Source organism: Eptesicus fuscus, chromosome 15 (genome assembly GCF_027574615.1).
Source record: "Eptesicus fuscus isolate TK198812 chromosome 15, DD_ASM_mEF_20220401, whole genome shotgun sequence".
In the NCBI taxonomy this organism is placed as follows: domain Eukaryota; kingdom Metazoa; phylum Chordata; class Mammalia; order Chiroptera; family Vespertilionidae; genus Eptesicus; species Eptesicus fuscus.
The window spans coordinates 15335779-15348682 of record NC_072487.1 but is presented as its reverse complement, the minus strand read 5'-3'; the positions used below and the strand labels follow the sequence as shown (position 1 = coordinate 15348682).

Here is a 12904-nt window from a genome sequence, read left to right as displayed (position 1 = left end):
ATATTTAAAAGGAAATGTTCCAATAGGTGCAAAATAAAAACGCTTTGCTCTAGTCATAATTTAGAAAGTTACAAAACTAAGGCTGGTGTGCTCAGGTAGTATAATACTAGATAAGGGAGTAATAGAGAATAAAAATCAGCCAAAGAAAAGCAGGTTTAATTGCGGGGGGGGGGGGGGGGTGAAATAGGAGAGGCAGGCAGGGCGGATTAAGTCAATTTCATACCTGAGGAGAAACAGGATTTTAACATTCTACAGATTACAAAAGGAAGAAGGAATCCTCTATCAGAATTTAGTTGCTCTTTATCTTCGCCCACTAATTCACGATCTTTTTCTCATCCGCATTTTCCCACCTTTACCAGGACAGCCAATAACTAATAAATTGAACATGGTTTCTATATAGTACCAGCAATCTCCCAATGCGAAGGTAAACAGAAACTAGGGGGAAAAAAAAAAAACAGTGTGGAAGGTCTGGAATAGCAAATAGCACACAAGCAGTCCTACCTTGCTAAATTTTAAGGGGGAAATCCTTACAGAAGAACTTCAACTGCACTTTATTTTCTATGGATTATGCATTACTGAAGTTTGTGTTTCAGATCAAACTAATAAAGGAAAGCCAACGGTGCCCAACAGTTGTTCCTAGTCAACTGGCAAGACAGTACGGTCACTCTAAAAATCCTAGTGACAAGGCCAAGAATACACAGAATCCAAACTCTTAAACCTCATTTACCCATCAGGTTCAACCTCTATTTCCCGGCAAACAGTCCTAAAAAGCTGTTGGCATATGAGTATCTAGTTCTTGGGAGTTGTGATACTTATTTCATTTCCTTCTGGTAGAATAAAATATAAAGTAACACAGACATCAGCATCAAGAAATCAGGGAAACAAAAAACCCAAATGATGTACAAATTAACCAGGAATGGTTGTTTCAAGTGTGTCTACATCCTCTCAATAGATGTTTTTTCTTCCCAGCAACTAGCCATTTAAGGTTTCATTACCATAGAATATGCAAAGAAGAAACTCTTCTGTTTCGTTTTGCTTACTGAGAGACAATTTGTTTCATGGTGAAGGGCTCCAGAATGGACCACCCCAAATATGCCACTCTGGCATAAGGATTGTTTTTAGCTGGGGGCAATTAAGAAGCAACGGAGGCAGGAAGGGTGCTCGGCCCTCTCCTTTCCCACCTAAAAGCAGGTCATAAATTTCCAGTGAATGAAGGAATCCTTTCCTGTACCAGGAAGAGAGAGCAACTCTCACCACCCAAGGTGGAGAGCCAACACCAAGACCCATACTCAATCCTTGCTAAAATAGCCTGATATTCTCCATGACTTTCCGCCATATATGTCCTGGTCACTTCCCCACAATTTCCTGAGCTTCCGAGTCCAGACCCTCCCTCCCTCGTAAAAATGGAATATGAGCCCCCTTCCTTGAGTTTCAACTATTTCCTGTGAACTCCAGTACACTTAAAATATTAATGAAAATTATGTGCCTCTTCTCCTTTTAAACTATTCCCCTTAGTTTTACTGAGATAAAACCAACATATAACATTGTATTATCTGTCTTGTTAGGTTCAGTGACTGAGGGCCTGTGAATAAAGAGGGTAGAAAAAAAGTTTTTCAGCCTTAACAATTGTAAAAAAAACACAAACAAATCAAAAACAAAACAAAAAACTGTATTTGATTTCTTAAACTTTATAAATTTCAAATTTCATTGTCCTGAAATTTTTTTGTCTAAGTTAATCAATACTGACACTGAAAATTGTTCTCTAAAACACCCCAGTTCACGGTTTGAGTAGGAATAATGAACCAAGAAGAAACAATTTTTAAAGTTTATGAAATGTTTCTATAGTGATAACATCAAATTTTCTAAATGACTGATTAGTAATTACCTTTGAAAAAGACAAAGGTACAATGTAAAAATAATTAGGTTTTAAAAAATACAAATTTCATTATTTACAAATGTAGTCACTAAACTCTCAAGATAGCCATACTTAAATGTACTCATCCCACAGTTAACACACCAGGGCCCTCCAAAGCATTTATCCATGGAGCCATTATCTTATTTCCTGAAGACATGGCCACATACCACCCTTTCTGGCAAATTTCTAACTAAATAGCACCCCAAGTCTGCAAAGTGAGGTGTTTATTAGGCTACCACCACCCCCCCACCCACTCACCCTACTTTTTTCAACTACTGTTCTTCAAGAATCAAGATTCTTGACCTCTTGATATTATCTATGGACGTCTAACAGTTGACATTAAGACTGTAACTGACACACACAACCAACTTTTCAAATTGATGTTCATCAAAACACCCCCAAGCTCAGTATGATTGACTGATTGCATCACAGTAAATAAATGCTATTGAATTTGAAGTTATGTATTAGTCTGATAAAATACCACTTATCTGTTTCAATCCCAAGGAGCTATGATTGTATGTTAAAAAGAGAAAGGGAGGATACCATGCCATTAAAATGAAGTTTAAAATCACATTATTCTGATAAAATAAACCAGGATCAAAAAAAAAGTAACTTTAAAGTTGTCAAGAAGCAATACAGATATAACTTAAACCTAGGTGGGAACCTATATGCACACATGCGCACGCGCGCACACACACACACACACACACTGAGTGGCCAGATTATTATGATCTTTGAACGCATAATAATCTGGCCACTCAGTGTGAGTGTGTGTGTGTGTGTGTGTGTGTGTGTGTGTATTAGAGGCCCAGTGCATGAATTCGTGCATGGGTGGGATCTGGCCAGCTTGGCCAGGGGGAGGGGACATGGGTGGTTGGCCAGCCTGCCTGCTGGTCAAACTCCTGGTCGAGGGAACAATTTGCATATTAGCCTTTTATTATATAGGATATACATTGAGTGGCCAGATTATTATGTGTTCAGAGATCATAATAATCTGGCCACTCAGTGTATACTAGAGGCCCGATACACAGATTCGTGCAAGAATAGGCCTTCCTTCCCCTGGCTGCCGGCACCGCCGAGGCTCCGGCCAGAGCCGCCTTTTCGCTCCAGCCCAGAGCTGCCTTTCCGCCTTCCAACGCTGCCCAGAGGCCTGGAGCGGCTGGGGCCCCGCCCCCGGCCACTCAGTACCTGCGTATGCAAATTAACATGCCATCTTTGTTGGGTTAATTTGTATACTCACTCCTGAGTGGCTGGTGGGCGTTGCGAATGTATGGTCAATTTGCATCTTACTCTTTTTATTAGTGTAGATATGATTTTCTAAGGGGAAAAAAGGGGAGGCCAGTGTACCATCCATGGTACTGCCAGTTCAGACATAATCCACCTTGGCAAGGTGCCTCCTCGGGCCTCTTGTACTTTGTAGTTGGTTGGTTGTTTTCGTCTTTGTTTTTTCCTTTGGTGTGAAAGCTTCTACTTGGCAGCTGATGGGGTCAGCATAGGACCCACCTCAAACAATTCCTAGAGTAAGAGTGAAGCCATCACACCAAGATTTAAAAGAAAAGAGCAACACTCATTCCCTGGGGTTTTTCAACAGACCATATTTCTCTACCTCTTCTTTTAGAAGAAAGGGAAAGCAACAACAGAATAAGCTATCCTGGAGTTTTGAAAATTACACACGCACACACATGCACACATACACAAACAAAGGCTTTCAGGGACAGGTAAGAGGTTCAATAAAGACACAGCCTCATGACTTTTAAACGCAGATCTCTAGTCCTGAACCCCAGAATGAACTCATCGGCGACCACTGATGCGAAGGGGCAGCACCTGAAACTTAGTCTGCCATAGAGTGAGGCACTGCAGTTATAACACCTCTCCCCCACCGCCAGGCAGAATTCAGGTAAATCTGGAAGTCCGTCTATGGTTGTATCTCTCTGCAAAATGGTTAGGAAAAAAAGCGGATAACTCCCAGATACCTGGAACATTCTAGGCTCTACCTACAGAGATTCTGATTCAGTATGTTGGGGCAAGGCCCAGGAACATGAATTTCTGGCAGTCATCCCACTGATTCTAATACAGGTACAACCCACAGACCATACTTCAAAAAGCTGAGTCCCCAAAGGGCTTGCTTGCCCATCATAATCACCTGGGGAGCTTTCTGACAAGATTCACAAAGCCTCTGGAATCTTTATTTTTAAAGGTCAGAATGCAGCCAGATTTGGGACAACTGGACTAAAATATCCAAATTTGCAACCATAGATTATAAAGTTTCTAGAGAGGCAAGGGTAATCTTCGTCTTATGGATCCCTCAATCCTCCACTCTCAAAAATCTCCCATAGGCCTTCCAACGGAGCCACACCCCCCCACAAGGTGCTCCCCTCCTGTACAAGTTCTGTGTCTCACTGTACATTCATCAGTTGCTGTTGCGCTTCCATTATTCAAGACTCTGGCCTCCAAAGAGGCAAGGAGGAAACATTCCAGGAAAGAACAAGAAAACCAGAATTCTGGTTCCTGCTCTACCACTTCATTGCCACGTGGCCTTGGACTAGTCACTTCAACAAGGCTGAGCCTTTCATCACCTGTCAAGTGAGAGAGTTGGCTACGGTCACCTCAAGGGCTTTTCTGACTCAAAGGCTCTATTATTCATTTCTTGCATCATAAAATCCATTTCACTCCTCTAGAATGCAGCATCAGCAGGTGTCAAGGACTCTGAAGTGCATTTAACAACTCAAAGGGATGAACCCACATCAGCTAAGCTGCACAAGCGGCGGCAGCAGCTTCTCGTGATGAATGCCTGTAGATGGGAAACAGAAGCAAGCATAAGGCTGGGGACGAGCCCAAAGAGAGGGCCTGGAGAACAACATAATAGAATGTAGGCTGGAGAGAAGACTGTTGTATTTGCTACTGAAGACGTGTCTTAATGTATTTCCCTAATCCTCGTTCTATCAAAATAGTGACATTAATTTGCTAACACCAACACAATTTGAAAATTACATACTTTCTTTTAGGACTCAGGAATGAGGCCTACACTTTCCTAAGTAGTTATTTTTATACCTGCGGTTGTTTCCTAATTCAGCATTCTTTAAGAAAAGATTTACGAGAAGTGAAAAGGAGGGATTTAAATTTTCTTTCCAAAGAGTTATCCCAGAGTTTTCTGATGACCCAGACAATTAATGCGCACCTCCTACAGAATCAGAATACCAAGAGCTGGCCCAAATAGCTCCCCAGGAAGAAGGGTAAATTGGATAATTAGAGAGAGACCAAGGAACTCTGACCTGTCCCTAAACGTGTAAACGGAGGGACTGCACCAGCTGGCTAAAGCCAAACACCACAGGGCAGGGTCCAAATCCCCACAAATTCGTTCAAACACTTCTGGAGAAATGGTAATAATAGGTTCTTAGGAAGCTATGCCCACTTTGCAAAGTGCAACCATTAAAACCAGGTTTTAGAAATCTATAATTTCGTAGACTATTTTGTTCAATACACACAATTTACAGAAACTCAGAATTTTTTTTAAAAAAAGTAATTTATGCTTGAAACGAAGTCAGACCATTCTGAACACTATTTAAACCTATCCAAAGGATGTCAATGGGCCAAATCAAAACAGGATTACTAGAAGAAGGGGTCCTTTGTATTCAGATTTGCAACCCAACTTTTTAAACTTATAGTTCATTACCATGGACTTTCATTTTATGAAACATGCTCATATTTTATTGATGTGAAAAGGTCACGGGAGAATTGTCTGATAACCAGTTAACAAATGGCTTCAAAAGCTTTTATAGCAACATGTCCAATGGGAATATAGTGTCTGGGGGGATCCACAGAATGAGTTCCGTGGTCAAATAAGGCTGGGAAACTATAAGTCAAACCAGTTTCTCTTTACAGCAGCATTTTAACAGTTTTAATGTGCTAATGATCTGCAGTGTGGATCTTCAATAGGAAACGGTGGGAGAGCAGAATTTCTCAAACTTGTCTGTCAATGCAAGACTTATTCCAAGAAATATGGCATGAAACTTAGAAAACATCCTTTGACCCTCATGCTGTCAGTTTTCTTGGGTATTCTACTTGCTTACCAGAGATGTCAAACAGAAATGTTACCATGGTGGGAAACGCTATTAGCTCCCTTCAGTGAAGAGACAAGGGCGGTGGTGGGAGTCGGGTGGGGGTGGGGTGAAAGAAATGGACAACAAATATGAATATAGTTTGCCAGTATTCATTCAAGCATCAATTTTTTTAAATGGCAGGGATAGTTACTAAGCCATCAAACCAGAAAACACATATTTATAACACAGCTTTCATACCATTTACCACACAGCCATTTATGTCAAAGAGGTTGCAAAATTCATACATAAAGGATATTGTTTTGCTAAAAATAATAAAATAGTAGTATCATAACAGACACATCTATAATAATAAAAGCATAATATGCAAATTGACCAAACAACCAAACAGCAGAATGACCATCCGGACAACCTGCTGGATAACCACGCTATGACACACACTGGCACAAGGCCAGCCAAGGTGGGTGCAATGTGATTGGTCGGGGGGCCCCGCCATCACCCCAAGATCACCCCACAGAGGGAGACCTGAGCCACTGTGGGGCTATCGGTGGGGTGGGCTCCGTGATCAATGATCCCAAAGAGGGAGGCCCAGGCCACCCCCTGCACGGCGATCAATCATGGAGCCCCAGCGGGTGGGCAGGGGCTCCCTCTGCACTGTGATCAATCATAGAGCCCCTCGATTGATCACCTCAAAGATGGAGGGCCAGGCTACCCAGCAGGCAGCGCTGCAGTGGGTGGGCAGGGCCTCCCTCTGCGGAGCCATAGATCTCAGAGCCCTGCGATCAATCGCCCCGCAGAGGGAGGCCCAGGCCAGCCAAGCAATTGCACCCCATGCCTGTCGCCCACAGAGGGAGGCAACAGGTGGGGAGAGGGGCTGCGGGGGTGGGGGGAACAGTGCTGCACAGATGACAAGCAGTGGCAACAGCAGGGGCAGGGCCAGCTGCCGGCAGCAGGGGGAAGGAAAGCCCAACAGGCTCTGATTGCCGGCCAGGCCTAGGGACCCTACCCAAGGAGTCCCGAATTGCGAGAGGGCGCAGGCTGGGCTGAGCTACAGCACACCCCGCCCCCACAAGGTGATAGCTCTAAGAACTTACTTATCTTAGAATAAGTCCTATCTTTTTAAAAATATATATATTTTTATTGATTTCAGACAGAAAGGTAGAGGGGGAGAGAGAAAGAAACATCAGTGATGAGAGAGAATCATCTATTGGCTGCCTCCTGCACACTCCCCCCGACTGGGGATCGAGCCCGCAACCTGGGCACGTGCCCCTACTGGGAATCAAAGGGTGCCCTCCTGGTTCATAAGTCGATGCTCACCCACCCACACCGGCTGGGAAAACCCTGCTATCTTGAATAGAAGAACAGTTAAAGCCATTTTAGGTCACAAGTGACCTCAGAAATTACCTAGTGTGACCTTGTCGTCTGCCCTCTACCTCATTTCACCAGGAGAAACCTGAAGCCAAGAGTTGACATGTCCAAGGTAATTGAGTGAAGTTCAGACTCCAGGTCTGACTGGTCACGCTGTCTTTAAGTCTCTTTTACTCACTTGGAATATTCAGTTTTATTTTTGTTATAAGCCAGGTAAACCAATTTGACAGACATCATTACTCACATTTAACAACACCGTGAAAAAGCCACAGAGTCTGTCTACACTTAACGTCATACAGCCTCAGTGTTTGAAAAGAACTCCTGCAGGAACGCTAACCCTTCTATCCCAAGAGCATGCTCCGAATTGGATTCTGGCTTATTCTAAAAATTCAGTCAAATCTTACAAAATACCAAGGAGATTTTCTACTACCTGATATTCAAAATGTAGCACCCATCATTAAAGGCCAAATTACCCATCCTTTTCATTCTTATCTTTATAAGAAGAGCAATCCTTTCCTTGTCAAGGAACAAAACAAGCGATCTTGCTACACTCAAACGGCATCAGTGCAAATATTTATACACTGACAATGTGAATATTACCATTTCCTCTGTTCATATATGTTATACGCAGAAGGACTATATAGACTCAAGGGAAAGGACATTCAAAGAGGGTTTTTCCCCGCTCCTAACACACTAGTATCCTTATTATCTCACTGCTGAAATGCTAAGTCATGTAAGCTCAGGAAGCTAAAAACCAAAGATTAACATGATACTTGCTGTCCCAGACACATGCACATTTAAAACATTTTTCCAAGATGTTGTTATACAGTTCAGAGTATATAAAAGTCTAGTTATAATAGATACTGCCCATACAACAATGTTATGCTTTAAAAAAGGGAAATAAAACTCTTAAAGCGAAGTTTCACACAGGAAATAACTATATGTGTAAAATGCAGGCCAAGTAGTAAACTTGTGTTCTCACACCTTGGAACACGGTCCTTTAAAGATGAGTAAATATATAAAACTGCATACCTGTTATTTTGTCTCTTACAAGCTTACAAGACTCGATCTCTCCGATGCTTCCAAAAAGACTCTTGAGCTCCTCCTGTGTCATGTTCTGAGGAAGGTAGTTGACTATTAGGTTGGTCTTGCTGTCCTCCGTGTTCCCAGAGTCCACTGGTGACGAGCAGTTGTTTATGGTGGTTGGACCATTGGCTGTGTTATTGCAAGTTGGCCCATTAGACAGTTGTGTTTCCATGGCAGCAATTACCTGCTAAACACAGAGACAGTAAGAAATGTCAGAATTCTGTCAGAATTCATATTTCACCCCTATTAAAAATTCCACCCCAAAATTTAAACACAGTTGTTCTGCTGAAATGACAGTAAAGCTTCAACACAAAGTGCAATGCCTATGCTGATTTTTACTTCATATTAAGCTATTCAATTAAGATCACAGTGATACTTACACGTACATATTCCATACATGCACATAAGCACAATTTAAATCTTAAACATTCTCTAGGACCACCTTCTGAGTCTACTCACATACCCTTACTCACCTGCAGTGTCCACAGACTTCAGAAAATTTAGCACCAAAAGGCACAGAATTGAACCCTGACTAAAAAACAAACTAGAAAATAAAAGGCTTAACATGCTACCAAAAACAAACAAACCAAAAAAAATGTCCTACCTAACTTTGAAGAGATTTTCAGTTAGCCTAGGAATTTCAATCTTCTAAAAACTGACAGACATCCATTAATTAAAACGAAGAAGCAAAGGTACTTTAAAAATATAAATTTGTCAACATGTACTGTTTTGGTTACATATTGAAAATGGTTTTGATTGACAATATCTTATACCCCTTCTGTTGATAAGAAATAAGAAAATATCAGATGTTATATGCTAGGGTGTGGAAAGGATTTGTAGGATATCTTGGGAAAGAAGCTATGAGCACTTATAGTGTACCTTATAGAATCTAACTAGCCATTTTTGTCAACCTTGACAGCTAAAGATCACCAACAAGGCAACTGATCTAAAGCATCAAAATGAAATCCCCAAACAATTCAACATGGATATTGTGCCTTAAGTCTGACATTTAAAAAAAAATAAAACTATCCAGTCCACTGAAACAGCAGTGTAAATACATCAACTTTTGCAAACAGACCAGCCCAAGGAATTTTCAACTGAGCACACAGCCTGTTGAAAATGCATCTATAAATTCCAAATGCAGCATCAACAGCAGAGTTGGGGAAATAGCCTCAAATTTTTCAGGCTACTCTAAAAGTCACTTAAGGAAATTTGGATCTAATTCCCTAAAAATCAATCCTATGCTCTTTGAGCAACAGAGTCATTCATAACCACAGCCCCAAGTTTTCTAAAACCATCTTTCAACAGCTATCTACCCAGGATAGCCAAGATTGTGGGGGGATCCAAAATCCAAAGCATCGCTGAAAGGATCACCATTCCTCGTTCATCCAATACACCACTCATCTTACCAAAAAACCACTTCTCAAAAGTGACAATTCTAAATGGATGGGATACTAGTTTGGGGGATGTTTTAACATATAAAAAAAGCAAAGAATCTGAGACAAAATTTAAAAAGCAAAGTAGAGGAAAAAGGTGTTACAGGAAAAGAGGGGAAAAAAGTATTTTTAGAAAAAAAAAAAAACCGTATTGCCTAGGAAAAACAAAAGGACACAACAGTGCATAAGCAAACAGGAAGAAATCTCTGCTGCAAGAGATGTTTACAAAAGAAGGCAGCAGAGAACAGATTGAGACTGACCAGACTGAGGCTGGCCGCACGGGACAAGAATCAGTGCTATCGTGATAAAAAATAGGAGACAGAGCCAGAGGACCTAGGAAACATCGAACAGCCCATAGCCCCTCCAGGACTTCATTTCCTTTTCAAAGAAATGGGTCTTTATTCTTCAAGCTGCAAGCTACAGCTCTAGGACAAGTATTCTCAGGGAGTTGCTTAAAGGAATAAAGAAACATTTGGGAACCTGAATGGGGGGGGGGGGGAATCTGACACAATTCAAGATGTGCATTTTATTGTAATTACCAAATTTACCTGAAATTGAAAAAGGAGGTTTCAGATCTCCTAATAAAGCATAACTGTTCCAATTTGTAGAACACTAGCTGTGGGTCACTTCCCACAGCAAAATTTTTGTGGGATTAACCTTTGCCCAGCAGTTATGAAAACAATGAGCTGCAAGATGAGAGAGGCCAAGGCCAATTAAAACAACTCGCTATTCAAAAGTTAGGGTTATGCACGTGTAGAAACTAGATGAGCCTCCACGATGAGATTTGGACTGAAGCTCACTGGGATGGCATTTGAAACATAAAAGTGTTCACTGACTGAAATTAGCAGGATTTAGTAAGGACAACAAACACTCCTCACTTAATTGCACATTTATTTCCATGTTCAGGTGGCAAGAATGAGCTCCTAAGCCAACATTCAAGTGAACAGCTGCAGTAGGCTGTGTGCACTGAAAATTACAGCATCTCTCAGCTATAGGACCATCTGCTCAGAATAAAATGATACTAATGTGCTATATTTTACAAATAATGCATATTTCATTGATAGGCTCAACACAACTGTTCACAGAATGCAAACTCTTTCAACAGTTACTGGGCAAATAATTTCCAGCCAGATTTACCATTTCAACAACTTTTGGGGAGCGTCAGGAATTGTGAATAACTTCAAAAATTTAGTAACCAAAAAAATACATAGTAAACAGAATGTAAAGAATTACGGTAACTTAGTATTCAGACCATACCAAAACTTTTTTGTATTTTTTTTTATTTAAAGAAAGCTTGTCACTCTTTTTCTTTGAGTCTGCACTAGATCCTAATTTAGAATAGAAAAAGTCAAGAGACAAAAGCATGGTTCTGATGCTGCATATACCACCGTGGTTAAAATTGCCATGGGCTTTAAGTCCTAATGATGGCCATACCGTCACCGGCTGAATGTAAGAGTAATTCGTATGCCAAATGAAAAGTTCAAGTGTTTGGTATGGCCTCAGCACTTCCTGCAACATGCTTGAAAAAAGCAGCCTACAGAATTTAAGAAAAATCCCACAGACCCCAGTCCAAGGCTCTGCTGCCCACGAACCACTTCTAAGCAGAGAAGCCACATCACACAGTCTGACTGCCATGTTAGTTTGGAGTTGCCGTCTGCAATATGGACACAAAAAGTACCGTATGTTAGATGAGCAAGATAATGCAACAGATCAGTTTGTACAAAATTTACAGTGATTGCATTAATATTCCCAGCACGTCCATGCAGTGTGGCGTAATTGAATTTGAGGCAATTCCAATCTAATCTTTCCAAATTCATTTTAACATGTCGTTTTCTTGCACAAATTAAGCATTTTAAATTAAGAGCCTGATTTCAAAACAGTATTAACTAGTTACCTTGGCATCTATCCTAAAGAACTACCTTAAAAATATATATTTTAAATCGTAAAATGAAGAAAAACACGGCATGCTGTCCTAACTCTTATGGATGTGGGAGAAGGGAGGAAATGTGAATGAAATTTTATAGTGAGAAAGGCAGTCATGCAATTCATAAGTGAATGCTTTGCATAAAAGCGCTCTTTCCTCAAAATATCAGAAGGGCATTAAGAGAAGCTATATTTGCCCACAATGTTACATTATACTTTAAACGATCCTTAATCCTGGGACTGAAAATTAAAAGTGAATCGGAACCCTGTGAGGTTATTCTGCCACAGTTTCACTGAGAATTGTTCACATATACTAAGAGGCAGTAAACCAGCATCCTTCAATTGAAATAATTGGACCAATAAATAGGATTGTTTGGAGTAATGCGTATATAGGATGTCAGCTTTGTCCCTGAACGAAATCAAGTGAACATTTTTTAATATGTAAATTGTAAACCCAGCACGATTTGAAATTAGTGCTGCTATGAGGCCCTCCAATATAGTTAATGGGCCATTCACGACTTATTACAACTTGCCCGAATACTAAACAAAGCCACCGGTTTTGGAAAGCCAGAGTTTACATTTAGCCATATATGCAGATGATTTACATGGTCAACGTAATATTCAAGAAACAAACAAAAACAAAAAACTCAGTCTCTGAAATAAACAATGAGCAACGAAGAGGGGCCAAAAAGAGCTTTCACTTGCATATTTATGATGATAAAGACTTTATCCTCAGAGTTAAATCTGGCTGCGATTTACTCTTCATGCAAGTGATGGCATTAATAACATGTAACAATGGAGTCCATGTTCTGGCATCTACCATCTTTACAGGATGCCATGACAATGCTTCGTCTTCTTCCCTTCTCCCACTGTTACCAGAGAATTCAGTCTGATTTCTATGTTCTTTATTTAAAAAACAAAAACACAACAACTTATAGTTGAACTGAACCTGTGAAAAAATAAAGTGCTTTTTAAACCCATGAAATATTTTGACAGCAACCTAATTATGGTTCGCCTACATGGGTAAAATAGGTGGAGGATCTCACCCAACAGGCCAAACCAAGCTTGTTATATCCTGAGTCCCCTTGGGAGTTCGTATCTAAACATGTTCACTACAT

At 40.7% G+C, this 12904-nt stretch overlaps 1 protein-coding gene across 7 annotated transcripts in view; it reads right to left on the bottom strand.

The window, feature by feature from the left end:
* ELAVL2 (ELAV like RNA binding protein 2) overlaps positions 1-11498 on the bottom strand; it is a 74551-nt gene extending 63053 nt beyond the window's left edge. For 4 of the 7 annotated variants that reach the window (XM_028129097.2, XM_028129093.2, XM_054727508.1 and 1 more), the window contains exons 1-2: positions 11427-11498; positions 8374-8614 (exon numbers count right to left, since the gene is read on the bottom strand). In XM_028129097.2, the coding sequence (XP_027984898.2) occupies positions 8374-8614; positions 11427-11498 (313 nt within the window). Of the gene's footprint in view, positions 1-8373; positions 8615-11426 lie in introns of those variants that run through there. The other 3 variants (XM_028129094.2, XM_028129095.2, XM_054727510.1) reach the window with 2 other exon arrangements.
* Between the last annotated feature and the right edge of the window lie 1406 nt (positions 11499-12904).